The sequence below is a fragment of the Rhinopithecus bieti genome, unplaced genomic scaffold, assembly GCF_001698545.2.
Source record: "Rhinopithecus bieti isolate Rb0 unplaced genomic scaffold, ASM169854v2 scaffold_26546, whole genome shotgun sequence".
In the NCBI taxonomy this organism is placed as follows: domain Eukaryota; kingdom Metazoa; phylum Chordata; class Mammalia; order Primates; family Cercopithecidae; genus Rhinopithecus; species Rhinopithecus bieti.
Genome location: NW_016812367.1, coordinates 2,352,369 through 2,366,758, shown reverse-complemented (window position 1 = coordinate 2,366,758; position 14,390 = coordinate 2,352,369). Strand labels below are relative to the sequence as shown.

Sequence of the window (14,390 nt, the reverse complement as noted above, 5' to 3'; positions counted from 1 at the left end):
ATATATATAATTAGTATATATATTTTAAAATTGAAATATATATGATAGACATTTTAAAAATTCATACCTCATTCAGACCATTATTCATTTTGCTCACAATGGTATTCCCAGTGCACAACATGGTGCCTGGTACATTGTAATATTCATTCAATAATCATTTTATCAGCTGCATGTTATTCTAATGTTAAAAAATGTTATTCTCATGTTAAAAAGTAATGTTAAATTACTCAGGAATGGAAAACCAAACATCGTATGTTCTCACTCATAAGTGGGAGCTAGACTATGAGATGCAAAGGCACAAGAATGACTTTGGTGACTCAGGGGGAAGGGGTGAGAAAGGGGCGAGGGATGAAATACTACAAATTGGGTTCAGTGTATACTGCTTGGGTGGTAGGTACACCAAAACCTCACAAATCATCACTAAAGAACTTTCTTATATAACCAAATACCACCTATTCCCCAAAAACCTATGAAACCAAAAGAAATTTTAATAAAATTTTAAAACCTAAATTAGCCAGTCTCTTATTGATTTTAATTTTTTTGCTGTTAAACTATGATATGATGAATCCTCTTGCATAGTCATTAAGATATGATTTTTTTCTCTGCATTTTATGGTTAAAAAAGGAAAAAAATGTTTGTAGGACAAGTTCCTTGCAGTTGAATTTTGAGGATAAAGAGTAATATGTCTTTTTTATTTTAATATATACCACTATTGTGGACATTATGTCATTCCTTGTGAGATCCTAGTGCCTGAATCTCAGAATACTAGGAGTGTACAGAACTCCCACCTTCAGAGATACAATCTACTTCTGTGTAAAGAAGCAGAAATGGCAGATGCTCACTTTCCCAGGCTCCATTGCACCTAGTGCTAAGACGTGGGACCTAGGTTCTACCAGAAGCTGGTGACGGGAAGAAGCAGGGCCCAGGTGAATTCCAATTTAGTGAAGATGGCAGCAGCAGTAGCAATTACATGCAGCAGTAGTAAAGTTCTTTGTTTTTTTCTTTTCTTTTTTTTTCAGACGGAATCTTGCTGTGTCACTCACACTGGAGTGCAGTAGTACAACCTCAGCTCACTGCAACCTCCACTACTTGGGTTCAAGTGATTCTCCTGCCTCAGCTTCCTGAGTAGCTGGAATTACAGGTGCACGCCACCACGCCTGGCTAATTTTTGTATTTTTGGTAGAGATGAGGTTTCATCATATCAGCCAGGCTGGTCTCAAGTGATCCGCCCACCTCAGCTTCCTAAAGTGCTGGGATTACAGGCACAAGCTGCCATGCCTGACTGCTTTTTCTATTTCAAATGAAGTTATGAATAATCTTATCTGTTACTTTTTAAAATCCCATTGGAATTTTGTTTGTAATTATTAAGCTTATAGATCAATTTGGGTAGAACAAATGCTTTTAAAATTTAGATTTTGTTATAAAAGGTGTATGATGGCTGGGTGGCTCACGCTTATAATCCCAGCCAGCACTTTGGAAGGCCGAGGTGAGTGGATCACTTGAGGCTGGGAGTTTGAGACCAGCCTGGCCAACATGGCGAAACCCCGTCTCTACTAAACATACAAAAATTAGCCGGGTGTAGTGGCGTGCACCTGTAATCCTAGCTACTCTGGAGGCTGAGGCAGGAGAATCACTTGAACCCGGGAGGCGGAAGTTGCAGTGGGCCGAGATCATGCCACTGCACTCCAGCCTGGGTGACAGAGCAAAAAATATAAGAAAAAAAAAAAGTTTTGTGAATAAGTAATTTAAGTAGACCTATATTCAATGAAGAAATAGAATCGGCAATTATTAGTAACCTTCCAAAACAGAAAGTACCAGACCCAGATTGGTTGGCGAGTGAATTCCAACAAATATTTAAGGAATAAATGATGTAAATTCTCAACAATCTTTCAGGGAATAGAAGCAGAGGGACTGCTCCCTAACTAACTCTGTGAGACCAACATTACACTAATACCAAAACAAGACAAATTATAAGAGAAAACTACAGACCAATATCTTTTATGAACACAGATGCAAAAATCCTCAATAAAATATTAGCAAATCAAATCCAACAGTGTTCAAAAAGAATTATACATCATGACCGAGTAGGATTTCTCCCAGGTCTGCAAGGTCAATTCATCATTTGAAAATCAATTAAATCCATTAATGCAATTCACCACATCAGTAGGCTAAAGAAGAGAAATCACATGATCCCTTCAGTAGATGCCAAAAAAGGATTTAACACCCATTCATGATTTAAAAACAAAACAAAACAAAACAAAACAAAAACACCTTCCAGCAAACTAGGAATATAGTTCAACTTCAGAAAGAACATCTACAAAAACCTGCCACTAACATCATACCTAACGGTGAAAAACTTGAAGCATTCCTACTAAGATCAGGGATAAGGCAAGGATGTCTCCTCACTACCCCTTTTCAGCATTGTACTGGAAGTCCTAGCTAATGCGACACAAAAAGAAAACAGAAGAAAAGAAAGATACAGGGCCGGGCATGTTAGATCGCGCCTGTAATCTGAGCACTTTGGGAGGCCAAGGCAGGCAGATTACTTGAGGCCAGGAATTTGAGACCATCCTGGCCAACATGGTGAAATCTTGTCTCTACCAAAAATGTACAAATCAGCCAGGCATGGTGGTGAGCACCTGTAGTCCTAGCTACTTGGGAGGCTGAGGCAGAAGAATCACTTGAACCCGGGAAACAGAGGTTGCAATGAGCAGAGATTGCACCACTGTGCCCCAGCCTGGGTGACAGAGTGAGACTCTGTCGCAAAAAAAAACAAAAGATATGTGGATTGGGAAGAAAGAAAATTGTCTTTGTTCACTGAAGACATGATTTATCTATGTAGAAAATCTCAAAGAATCTAGAAAAAACCTCTTGGAACTAACAAGCAATTATAGTGAGTTTGCAGAGCACAAGGTTAACATACAAAAAAGTCAGTTCCTTCCTATATACCAACAATGAAAAAGTGGAATTTGAAACGAAAAATACATTACCATTTACATTAGCACTCTCAAAAATTGAACAAATAGACATAAATATAACAAAATATCTACAAGATCTTAATAAGGAAAACTACAAAACTGTGATGACAGGTATCAAAGAAGAACTACATAAATGGAGAAACATTTCATGTTTGTGAATAGGAAAACTCAGTGTCATCAAGATGTCAATTCTTCCTGATTTAATTGGTAGATTCAATGCAATCCCAATCAAAATCCCAGCAATTTGTTCTGTGAACATCAACAAACTGATTGTAAAGTTTGTATGGAGGGACAAAATATTCAGAACAGCTGTCTTAGTTCATTTTGCATTGCTGTAAGGGAATACCTGAGGCTGAGTCATTTATAAAGAAAAGAGGTTTGTTTGGCTCATAATTCTGCAGGCTGAACAAGAAGCATGGCACCAGCATCTGCTTCTGGTGAGGACCTCAGGAAGCTTCCAACCATGGCAGAGGCGAATGGGGAGCAGGTATGTCTCATGGTGAGAGAAGGAGGAAGAGAAAAAGAACAATCATATTTTGCAGGAACTATGAGTGAGAACTGGCTCAATCCCTTGAGGATGGCACCATGACCATTTATGAGGGATCCGTCCCCATAATTCCACCAGGTCCTACCTCCAACATTGGGGATCAAATTTTAACCTGACACTTGGAGGGGCCATTTATCCAAACTGTATTATTCTTTCCCTGGCCCCCCAAATGTCATATCTTTCTCACATTGCAAAATATAATCATCCTTTCCCAATAGTTTCCAAAGTCTTAACTCATTCCACTATCAATTAAAAAATGCAAAATCTCATCTGAGACTGAAGGCTAATTTCTTCCAGCTGTGAGCCTGTAAGATGAAAAGCAAGTTTATTGAATTCTAAGATACAATGGTTATACAGGCATAGGGTAAACATTCCCATTCCAGAAGGAAAAAAATGGCCAAAAGAAAGGAATAATAGGCCTCATGCAAGTCCAGAATTCAGCAGGTCAGACATTAAATCTTAAAGCTCCAAAATAATCTCCCTTAACTCCATGTCCTGCATCCTGGGCACACTGGTGCAAGGGGTGGGCTCCTAAGGCCTTGGGCAGCCTCACCCCTTGGTTTTACTGGGGCACAGCCTATATGTCTACTCTCACAGGTGGGAGTTGTGCCTTTGGCTTTTCCAGGCTGAAAGTACAACCTGCTGGTGGCTCTACCACTCTGGGCTCTGGAGGGCAGCAGCCTTGTTCTACTAAGGAGTACCCCAGTGGGGATTCTGTGGGGGCTGCAACCCTACATCTCCCCTTGGCACTCCCCTAGTAGAGTCTCTCTGCAGGGGCTCTGCCCCTGTGGCAGGCTTCTGCCTGGGCATGCAGACTTTCTGATACATCTTCTGAAATCTAGGTGGAAACTGCCAGAATGCACTCTCGCATTCTGTGTGTCTACAGACTTAACACTACATAGAAGCTGCCAGGGCCTGTGATTGGCAGCCTGAGCCATGCCTGGGGCCTTTTGAGCCCTGACTGGGGCCTGAAAGCATTCTGTCCTTCTAGGTCTCTAGGCCTTTTCCCCATTGTCTTGCTAATTTTTTTTGCAAGTGGTTGCTCTTCAGCCCCTTTAAATTTCTCTCCTAAAAATGCTTGTTCCTTCCCTACCACAGGACTGGGTTGTAAATTTTTCAAACTTTTACACTCTGCTTTCCTTTTAAGTTGAAACCTTAGATCAGCCCTTTGCTCCCACATTTGATTGTGGACTGTGAGATTTAGAACAAAGCAATGATACTTGCTTTTACCGCTCCTATTCAGATGGTGCTGGAAGTCTCAACTGGTGCAATTAGTTAAGAAAAGGAAATAGGCCAGGCATGGTGGCTCATGCCTATAATCCCAGCACTTTGGGAGGCCAAGGAGGGAAGATTGCTTGGGCCCAGGAGTTCAAGACCAGCCTGAGCAACATAGGGAGATACCAGTTCTACAAAAAAAGTAAAACAGGAAAGGGGAATAAAAGGCATACAGATTGGAAAAAAGAAATGAAACTGTCCCTATTTCCAAATGACATGATTGTCTATGCAGAAGATCTCAAGGAATATACCCACCCCCAACAACAACAACAACACAGCCCTCCTAGGACCTAATTGAGTGAGTTTAACAAAGTCACTGGATACAAATTCAACACAAGCCTTGACCAGGAATTTTTCCTTCAGGAGTATAGCCTGAAGGACTCTCCACTTAAAAACAAACAAACAGGATTCTGACCGAAACTAATTTTTCCTGCTAGCCAAGCTGGCAAGAATTAACAAAAGTCTCCAAAGAGTAAAATTAACCAAAAACTGTGAGCAGAAACTGGAGTGGTAGGCAGCAAATCCTATTATCAATACCGTAAGTGGGTGATAAGCCTTGGGTCAGTAGTTTGCTGGTATAGGTGAATCTGACACTTCCAATTTATTAAGTCCAAAGCCCCAGAAGAAAAGTGTTCTGGTTTCTGAGCTTTCTTTGTTTTACTCTAAAATGTAAATAATGTTCACTTCACAATGTCTGAAAATAGGGTTAATTAGGAGGCCTGATGGAGTTGTTTCCTAGTTTCACTCTGCAGATGCCAAATAACGGGATGCCTTAGTAATCTGTGTTTCTCCTCCCTCTGGCAATCCAACTGTTAAAATTAGAAAGATAATTTGTTATCTGTGAAAGTTTAATTGGAGCAATATGTGATGGAAATGCAAATTACTTAATTAGGAGTTAGGGAGAGTATGAGAGAACAATGAATGAAAAATTAGCAAATATTATTAAATTTATTTATTAATCATGTGTTGGATCCAAGTACCTTATAGCTACCAAGGATACAGGATACAAAAAGAGGTTATTCTCAAATGGGGGAGAAGATAATTAAGTATCCTGCAAAATGCCTCATGATATGTGCTAAAGTAACATTAGTATGTACAGTGTGCTATGAAACTATCAAAGAGGGGAGCAACTGACTCTCTACCAAGTTTGAAGAGCAATGCAGTTGGATTCTATTTCCAATCTGTGAAACTCGCTCACCACACCTGGTAAAGTACTCTCTGAGGGCCCAGTGAAAAATCAGGCAGATACCAGAGAGGAATCTATTTATACAAGATAGCTGCGTAGGGTGATGTCTGTGACTTTGCGGCTTTTTTAACTGATTGTATTCCCCAATCATTTGCAATTTGGGTGGCAGAAGGCTGAAATTTTATGGACTTGAAATGTTAAGGGACAGAGATCAAGGCTGGCAGAGCAAGAAATTACAGAGGAATCCCTGCAAACAAGAAAAATCATAAGAAGGGTGAACCACAAAATTTTAGTATAAGGACTGCTCAGGTGCTTGGCTGACAGCCAAATTATGTAGGCACAACAGAGGACCCCTCTGCCTCAAGAGGCCAGGTTAAAACAACAGCAGCTGGAAACCATAAGAACAAAGATATCAGTACCTATATTGTGCAAGGGAGACAAAGTTTGCGGTTCAAATCTAGGCAGGTTAAGTATTAATATCTACTAGAACAACAACAAAAATCCCACAGCAATTCTTAGAAGAACACAGTTAAACCCAGTGTCTAGGCATGCAAAGAAACAGAAGTGTGAATCGTACTCAAGGAAGGGGAAAGGGCAGTCAATAGAAACTGACTCTGAGTGAGCCTAGTTGTTGGATTTAACAGAAACTTCAAAGCACTTATTGTAAATGTGTTCAATGAGTTAAAATATGACATCAATGAGTGGGTAGAAAATCTCAACCAAGAAATGGAAACTGTAAAATGGAAATTTGAGAGTTGAAAATACAGTAACCGAAAATTTTAAAATCTAAATAGCTTCAACAGTAGATTAGAAAACAAAGCAGATTGGCAAAAGAAGCCATGAAGTTCAAGCTAGATCAATAGAAATCACCCAGTTTCAAGAAACGGGAGAAAAAGCCGGAATAAAGTTGAAAAGAGATATGTAGGGCAATGTCAAACAATCCATTATAGGTATAATTAGAGTCTTAGAAGGAGCAGCAGCAGTGGATTATAGAAAATGTTTTAAATAATGACTGGAATTTTCTCACATTTTATGGGAAAAAATTAACTTACCCAAGAAGTATAGCAGACTGAAAGCAAGATAATCACAAAGAAAACCACTTACTGACTATCCAGAGAAAAATGGTATGTTGTACATAGGGAACAACAGTGCAATTAACACCTCACTTCTTATCAGAAACTGTGAAGGTCAAAAGACATTGGACCAACATATTCAAATGATGGAAAAAAGAAAGCTTTCAGCCAAGAATTCTGCATCTGGAGAAATTATCCTTCAAATATAAGGGGAAAATAAAGACATTTTGGATAAACAGAGATGAGAGAATTTTCACTAGTAGACCTGCACTATAAAACATTTTGACTGAAGGGAAATGACACCTAAATGGATATTTGGATCTACACAAAGGAATGAAGAGCACGTGAAATTGTAAACATGTGTAAAACAAAAATAATGATTTTTTGTTATGTCTTAATATCTTTTTACAATGTATACAGATAATACACAGGATAACCTCCCAGTCTCAACCTCCCAGGTTCAAGCAATCCTCTTGACTCAGCCCCTCAAGTAGCTGGGACTACAGGCACGCACCACCATGCCCAGCTAATTTTTTTTGTAGCAATGGGGTTTCACCATGTTGCCAAGGCTGATCTCTAGCTCCTGAGCTCAAGCAATCTGCCTGCCTTGGCCTCCCAAAGTGCTAAGACCACAAGCCTGAGCCACCATGCTGTGCCAAGTAATTCAGTACATTTTCTAAAATTTTCTAAAGTACACTGGAATAAATTGAATTTATACACTGTAGTCCCATTAAAAATATAATGAAAATTATAATGAGCAACCATTAAAAATATAATGAAAAGAGATATACATAGAAAACCAATAGAGGAATTAAAATGAAATGCCAAAAAATATGTGACTAACATAAAGGGAGGTAGGAAAAGAGGGTCAGAGAAACAAGTAATGGATAGAAGAAATAGGAAAGAGATGGTATGATTGTAGATTTAAAACTGAACATGTAAATAATTAAGTGTAAATAGACCAAAATTCTAAACAAAAGGCAGAGATTGTCAGACTGGACCAAAAAAAAAGCAAGAACCGAGTATGTGCTAACTGTGTGAGATGTACTGTCTATATGAGAGACATTCTACATATAAAGATGCAAATACACTGAGAGTAAAAGGATAGAAAGAAATATACCATGCAAATAGTATGCACTAGAAATTTGTAGTAACTCTGTTCTTACCAGAGAAAAAGACATCAATACAAGGAAGATTTTTGGAGACTATGAGGAATCTTTCATAATGATAAAAGAGTTAATACATTAGGAAGTTACGAGAATTACATGTGTATATGCACCTAATAAATATAGTTTCAAAATACATGAAGCAAACAACTAAACTAAGAGGGAAAACAGTCAAAGTTAGAACTGTAGTTGGACACTTTTCACTCTGTAATTGATAATACAACTGGATCTCCCCCCACCAAAGTAAAGAAATCAAAGATCTGAAAAACACTATTAACTACCATGACCTGATTGATATTTATAGAACTGTAGCTAACAAATACAGAATACACTTTTTCTCCCTAAGTACACAAGGAAGATTCACCAGGGTAGGCCGTGTGTTAGGACATAAGTCTCAGTGTATTTCAAAAGATTAAAATCTTACAGAGTATGTTTCCTGACCATAATGGAAGTAAATTTGAACCAGATGATAATAAAATGAGTACGTATTAAAATTGTGTCCTTCAGAAAATTCACATACTTTTGAAATTGTGGGATGAAGCCAAAGTAGTCATTACAGTGAAATTTTTAGTTTTAAATGTTAATGTTAGAAAAGAAAAAAGTCTAAACCTAAGCTTCCATTTAAGAAGCTAGAGAAAGAATAAATTAAATCTAAAGTAGGAAGAAAGAAGTAATAAAGATAACAGAAACAGATGACATAGGAAACAGATTAAAAAGATCAATAAAGTTGATAAATGTCTAGCTAGATTTATCAGGGATTTAAAAAATGTTACCAATATTAGGAATAAAAATAGGAATTGGGAATAAATCTATACAGAGTGTAGAATTATAAAGTTGATAAGGGAATATTATGAACAATTTTATGCCAATAAATTTGATAATTTAAATGAAATGGACAAATTTCTGGAAAAACATAAGTCATAAAACTAACACAAGAAGGCAGATAAAATATGGATAGGCCTATGTCTACTAAAGAAATTGAATTTGTAATTTTAATTTGTACCTTTCCTGAAAAGCAAATTTCAGGTGCAAAGAGCTTCACTGGTGAATTTCACCAAACATTTAAGAAAGACATAGTGCCATTCAAACCCAACTTAAATAGAAGGGGTAGGACTGTTTCTCAAGTTATTTTATGGATTCAGTTTTACTCTGATAACAAAACAGAAAATAAATTACAAAAAAGAAAATTACAAATAAAAATCCCACATAAACATGCAAATTTATTTTTCTTAGAGATAAGGCCTTATTCTATTGCCCAGGCTGGAGTGCAGCCTTGACTTTCTAGGTTTAAGCAGTCCTCCCTTCTAAGCCTCCCAAGTAGCTGGGATCACAGGCATGCACCACCCTGCCCAGCTAGTTTATTTTATTTTAATGTTTGTAGAGATGAGGTCTTGCTTTGTTGCCCAGGCTGATCTTGAACTCCTGAGCTCAAGAGATCCTCCCACCTAGGCCTCCCAAAGTGCTAGGATTACAGGCATGCGCCGCTGTGCCCAGGATAAATATGCAAAAATTCTTAACAGAATATCAATTCACTGAAGCCCATCAATGTAGGAAAAGAACAATACATCATAACCAAGAGAAGATTTCCCAGGATTGCAAGGTTAATTTAACACTAGAAAATCAATCAATATAAATTCTGATATTAGTAGAACAAAAAATCATCATCATCTTAACAGATGCCGAAGAAGCATTTGACAAAATTTAATAGCTATTCCAAATTTAAACTCTGAGTAAACTAGGAAAAGAAGGGAACTTCCTTAAAGGCATCTGTGAAAACCCCACAGCTAGAATTATACTTAATGATGGAAGTCTGAAATTCTTTCTTCTAAGTTCAAGAACAAGCAGGGGAGGCAGAACAAGATGGCCGAATAGAACTCTCCAGCAGTTTCCCCCCAGCAAGAACACCAACCTGAACAACTATCCATACAAGAAAGCACTTTCATAAGAACTAAAACACAGGTGAGCAATCACAGTACCTGGTTTTAACATATTAAGGAAAGAGGCACTGAAGAGGTTAGGAAAGATAGTCTTGAATTGCCTATACCACCCCTCCTCCATCCTCCAGCAGTGCAGTATGATGTGGAGAGAGAATCTGTGTGCTTGGGAAAGGGAAAGTGAAGTGATTGTGGGACTTTGCATTGGAACTCACTGCAGCTCTGTGACAGCAGAAAACAACACACGGCAGAATTTGGTCGGTGCCCACAGCAGGAGCATTTAGAATAGACATAGCCAGAGGCAAATCGTCCATCCTAGCAGTCAGAACTTGAGTTCCAGCTAGCCCCACCACCATGGGCTAAGGTGGTCTGGTGTGCTAAATAAATTTGAAGGGCAGTCTAGGCCACAAGGACTGCAATTCCTGCATGAGACCTGGTGCTGTGTTAGGCTCAGAACCAGGGGATTTGGGGTCCACACAATACAGTGAGACACCAGCTGGGGCAGCCAAGGGAAAGCTTATGTCACCCCTTCCCCAACTTCAGGCAGCACAGCTCACAGCACCAGGATGAGAGGGAAGAGTAAAGAGGGGCCAGGCATGGTGGCTCACGCCTGTAATCCCAGCACTTTGGGAGGCCAAGGTGGGCGGATCACCTGAGGTCAGGAGATCAAGACCAGCCTGGCCAACATGGCGAAACCCTGTCTCTACTAAAAATTTAAAAATCAGCCAGTCATGGTGGCAGGCACCTGTAATCCAAGCTACTCAGGAGGCTGAGGCCTGAGAATCGTTTGAACCCTGGAGGCGGAGGTTGCAGTGAGCCAAGATCGCACCACTGTGCTCCAGCCTGGGTGACAGAGCAAGGCTCTGTCAAAAAAAAAAAAAAAAAAAGGTGTATGAGTAGATAATTTAAGTAGACCTATATCCAGTAAAGAAATTGAATCAATAATTATTAATAACCTTCCAGAACTGGACAGCATTCTGTTAAGTGAAATAAGTTAGGCACAGAAAGACAAATTTTGCATGTCCTCACTGTTTGTGGGAGGTAAAAATTAGACCCATGGCGATAGTGAGTACAATGATGGTTACCAGAGGCTAGGAAGGGGAGTAGGGGGTTGGGAGAGAATGGATGGTTATTGGGTACAAAAATATTGTTAGATACAATGAGTAAGATCTAGTATTTGATAGCACAACAAGGTGACTACAGTAAGCAATATTTTATTACACATTTCAGAATGACTGAGGGAGTACAATTGGAATGTTCTTGACAAAGAAATGAATTCTTGAGGTGATGGATACCCATTTACCCTGATGTGATTATTACACATTATATAATGTCTCAAAATATTTCTGTCTCAAAATATCTCAGGTACCCCATAAATATATATATAATATTACATTATTATTTATATATATTATATTATATTATATATATGCCTATCTACTATGTACTTATAAAAAGAAAGAAAACAGCACAGGGCCAGGCACAGGTGACCACGGCTGGTCATCCTCACCACTTTGGCGAGACCAAGGCAAGAGGACTCCCTTAGAGCCCAAGGAGTTCAAGACCCGCGCTGCTAGTGACATCACATCTCTATGAAAAAAAAAAAAAAAAAGCTGGGCTTGGAGATACGCACCTGCAGTCCCTGCTACACAGGAGGCTGAGGTCATAGGATCATGCTACTGCACTCCAGCCTGTGTGACATAGCAAGACCCCATCTCAAAAAACAAAAAGCAAGAATGTCTGTTCTTGGCACTTCTATTCAGAATTATACTGAATGCCTTAGCAATTGTAATAAGGCAAAAAAAAAAAAATACAGATTGGAAAGGAAGTAAGACTTATATGCAGACAACACATATATAGCAATCCTAGGTTTGCTATATAGAAATCCTAGGTTCCAAGATGGCCGAATAGGAACAACTCCAGTCTACAGCCCCAGCGTAAGCAATGCAAAAGACAGGTGATTTCTGCATTTCCAACTGAGGTACTGGGTTCATCTCACTGGGGCTTGTCGGACAGTGGGTGCAGGACAGTAGGTGCAGCCCACCGAGCGAGAGCCGAAGCAGGGCGAGGCATCACCTCACCCAGGAAGCACAAGGTGTCAGGGAATTCCATTTCCTAGCCAAGGGAAGCTGTGACAGACGGCACCTGGAAAATCGGGTCACTCTCACCCTAATACTGCACTTTTCCAACGGTCTTAGCAAACGGNATGTCTGTTCTTGGCACTTCTATTCAGAATTATACTGAATGCCTTAGCAATTGTAATAAGGCAAAAAAAAAAAAATACAGATTGGAAAGGAAGTAAGACTTATATGCAGACAACACATATATAGCAATCCTAGGTTTGCTATATAGAAATCCTAGGTTCCAAGATGGCCGAATAGGAACAACTCCAGTCTACAGCCCCCAGCGTAAGCAATGCAAAAGACAGGTGATTTCTGCATTTCCAACTGAGGTACTGGGTTCATCTCACTGGGGCTTGTCGGACAGTGGGTGCAGGACAGTAGGTGCAGCCCACCGAGCGAGAGCCGAAGCAGGGCGAGGCATCACCTCACCCAGGAAGCACAAGGTGTCAGGGAATTCCATTTCCTAGCCAAGGGAAGCTGTGACAGACGGCACCTGGAAAATCGGGTCACTCTCACCCTAATACTGCACTTTTCCAACGGTCTTAGCAAACGGCACACCAGGAGATTATATCCCACGCCTGACTTGGAGGGTCCCACGCCCACGGAGCCTCACTCATTGCTAGCACAGCAGTCTGAGGTCGAACTGCAAGGTGGCAGCCAGGCTGGGGAGGAGCGCCGGCCATTGCTGAGGCTTGAGTAGGTAAACAAAGCAGCCAGGAAACTTGAACTGGGTGGAACCCACCGCAGCTCAAGAAGGCCTGCCTGCCTCTGTAGACTGTACCTCTGAGGGCAGGGCATAGCTGAACAAAAGGCAGCAAAATCTTCTGCAGACTTAAATGTCCCTCTCTGACAACTTTGAAGAGAGTAGTGGTTCTCCAAGCACCGAGTTTGAGATCTGAGAACGGACAGACTGCCTCCTCAAGTGGGTCCCTGACCCCTGAGTAGCCTAACAGTGAGGCACCTCTCAGTAGGGGCCAACTGACACCTCACACGACCGGGGGCCCCTCTGAGATGAAGCTTCCAGAGGAATGATCAGGTAGCAACATTTGCTATTCTGCAATATTTGCTGTTCTGCAGCCTCTGCTGGTGATACCTAGACAAACAGGGTGTGGGGTGGACCTCCAGCAAACTCCAACAGACCTGCAGCTAAGGGTCCTGACTATTAGAAGGAAAACTAACAAACAGGACATCCACATCAAAACCCCATCTGTACGTTACCATCATCAAAGACCAAAGGTAGATAAAACCACAAAGATGGGGAGAAACCAGAGCAGAAAAGCTGAAAATTCTAAAAATCAGAGCGCCTCTTCTCCTCCAAGGGAATGCAGCTCCTTGCCAGCAACAGAACAAAGCTGGACGGAGAATGACGAGTTGACAGAAGAAGACTTCAGAAGATCAAACTTTTCCGAGCTAAAGGAGGATGTTCGAACCCAATGCAAGGAAGCTAAAAACCATGAAAAAAATTGGATGAATGGCTAACTAGAATAACCAGTGTAGAGAAGTCCTTAAATGACCAGATGGAGCTGTAAACCATGGCACAAGAACTACGTGACGCATGCACAAGCTTCAGTAGCCGATTTGATCAACTGGAAGAAAGGTTATCAGTGATTGAAGATCAAATGAATGAAATGAAGCAAGAAGAGAAGTTTAGAGAAAAAAGAGTTAAAAGAAACAAAGCCTCCAACAAATATGGGACTATGTGAAAAGACCAAATCTATGTCTGATTGGTGTACCTGAAAGTGATGGGGAGAATGGAACCAAGTTGGAAAACACTCTTCAGAATATTACCCAGGAGAACTTCCCCAACCTAGCAAGGCAGGCCAATTTTCAAATTCAGGAAATACAGAAAATGCCACAAAGATACTCCTCAAGAAGAGCAATTCCAAGACACATAATTGTCAGATTCACCAAAGTTGAAATGAAGGAAAAAATGTTAAGGGCAGCCAGAGAGAAAGGTTGGGTTACCCACAAAGGGAAGCCCATCAAACTAACAGCACATCTCTCGGTAGAAACTCTACAAGTCAGAAGAGAGTGGAGGCCAATATTTGACATTCTTAAAAAGAAGAATTTTCAACCCAGAATTTCATATCCAGCCAAACTAAGTTTCA

General features: G+C 40.2%; 1 protein-coding gene across 1 annotated transcript in view; it reads left to right on the top strand.

Moving 5' to 3' along the window:
- SIMC1 (SUMO interacting motifs containing 1) overlaps positions 1 to 14,390 on the top strand; it is a 92,990-nt gene that overhangs the window by 25,585 nt on the left and 53,015 nt on the right. The window contains exon 2 of the mRNA XM_017896031.1: positions 10,105 to 10,184. Coding sequence (XP_017751520.1) covers positions 10,105 to 10,184 — 80 coding nt within the window. The remainder of the gene's footprint in view (positions 1 to 10,104; positions 10,185 to 14,390) is intronic.